At 43.1% G+C, this 708-nt stretch overlaps 1 protein-coding gene across 1 annotated transcript in view; it reads right to left on the bottom strand.

Moving 5' to 3' along the window:
* The window catches only part of LOC122362750 (homer protein homolog 2-like), a 5421-nt gene that overhangs the window by 4095 nt on the left and 618 nt on the right, over positions 1-708 (bottom strand). Inside the window, exons 2-3 of the mRNA XM_043264312.1 lie at positions 503-635; positions 276-406 (exon numbers count right to left, since the gene is read on the bottom strand). Of these exons, the coding sequence (XP_043120247.1) occupies positions 276-406; positions 503-635 (264 nt within the window). The remainder of the gene's footprint in view (positions 1-275; positions 407-502; positions 636-708) is intronic.

Here is a 708-nt window from a genome sequence, read left to right as displayed (position 1 = left end):
TATTTTTTTTTTTTTCCCCTCTCTCAAATGGTGTAAAATTGAACCAGAAATATTTTAAAATACATTTGAAATTTAATTTCTTTTATTTTAATTTCGTGTACTTTTTGTTCTCTAATAAATGAAATAATTAGGTTCATAAATGTCCCTTTGTTCCCATTTATCAAATACATTATAAACATTTCCGGTTTTAGAACGCACTCTCAAATGTTTGCATCAACATCAAGTCTGCGTCAACACGAGCAAGTGATGAACTATCCATTTAATAAAACCGTTACCTGCTGCAGCTGCTGCTCCGTGGCGAACCCGAGGCCATACACCGTGTTGGCCCTGCTGTCCGCCCACTGGCCGAACTTCTGTGACGTCTTCGTGAAGGTCATATTAGGAGTAATGGTGCTGTTGATGATCGCTCATTAGAGCAAAACACAGGAAACACCACCTTTTGATGACATCGACAGCAGCGGCATCTTTATGCGCACGAACAACACTGAGGCGGACGACCCACAGATGAGGTCTCTCACCTTAGTGCCCCCTACGCTGATGATGCGATACACGCTCCTGCCGGCATCGTAGAAGAAGGAGACAGTGACGGCGTGCTTGCTGGCGGGAATCCAGTTTCGTTTAGTGGCCGGGTCGATCTGGAAGACGTGTGCCTTCAAGCTGAATAGTGCCTGCTCCCTTCAGAGAAAATAAAGAAATTATATATATATA

Source organism: Puntigrus tetrazona, chromosome 18 (assembly GCF_018831695.1).
Source record: "Puntigrus tetrazona isolate hp1 chromosome 18, ASM1883169v1, whole genome shotgun sequence".
Classification (NCBI taxonomy): Eukaryota; Metazoa; Chordata; class Actinopteri; order Cypriniformes; family Cyprinidae; genus Puntigrus; species Puntigrus tetrazona.
Note: the sequence above shows the minus strand (reverse complement) of the source record. Positions and strands in the feature narration are given on the sequence as shown.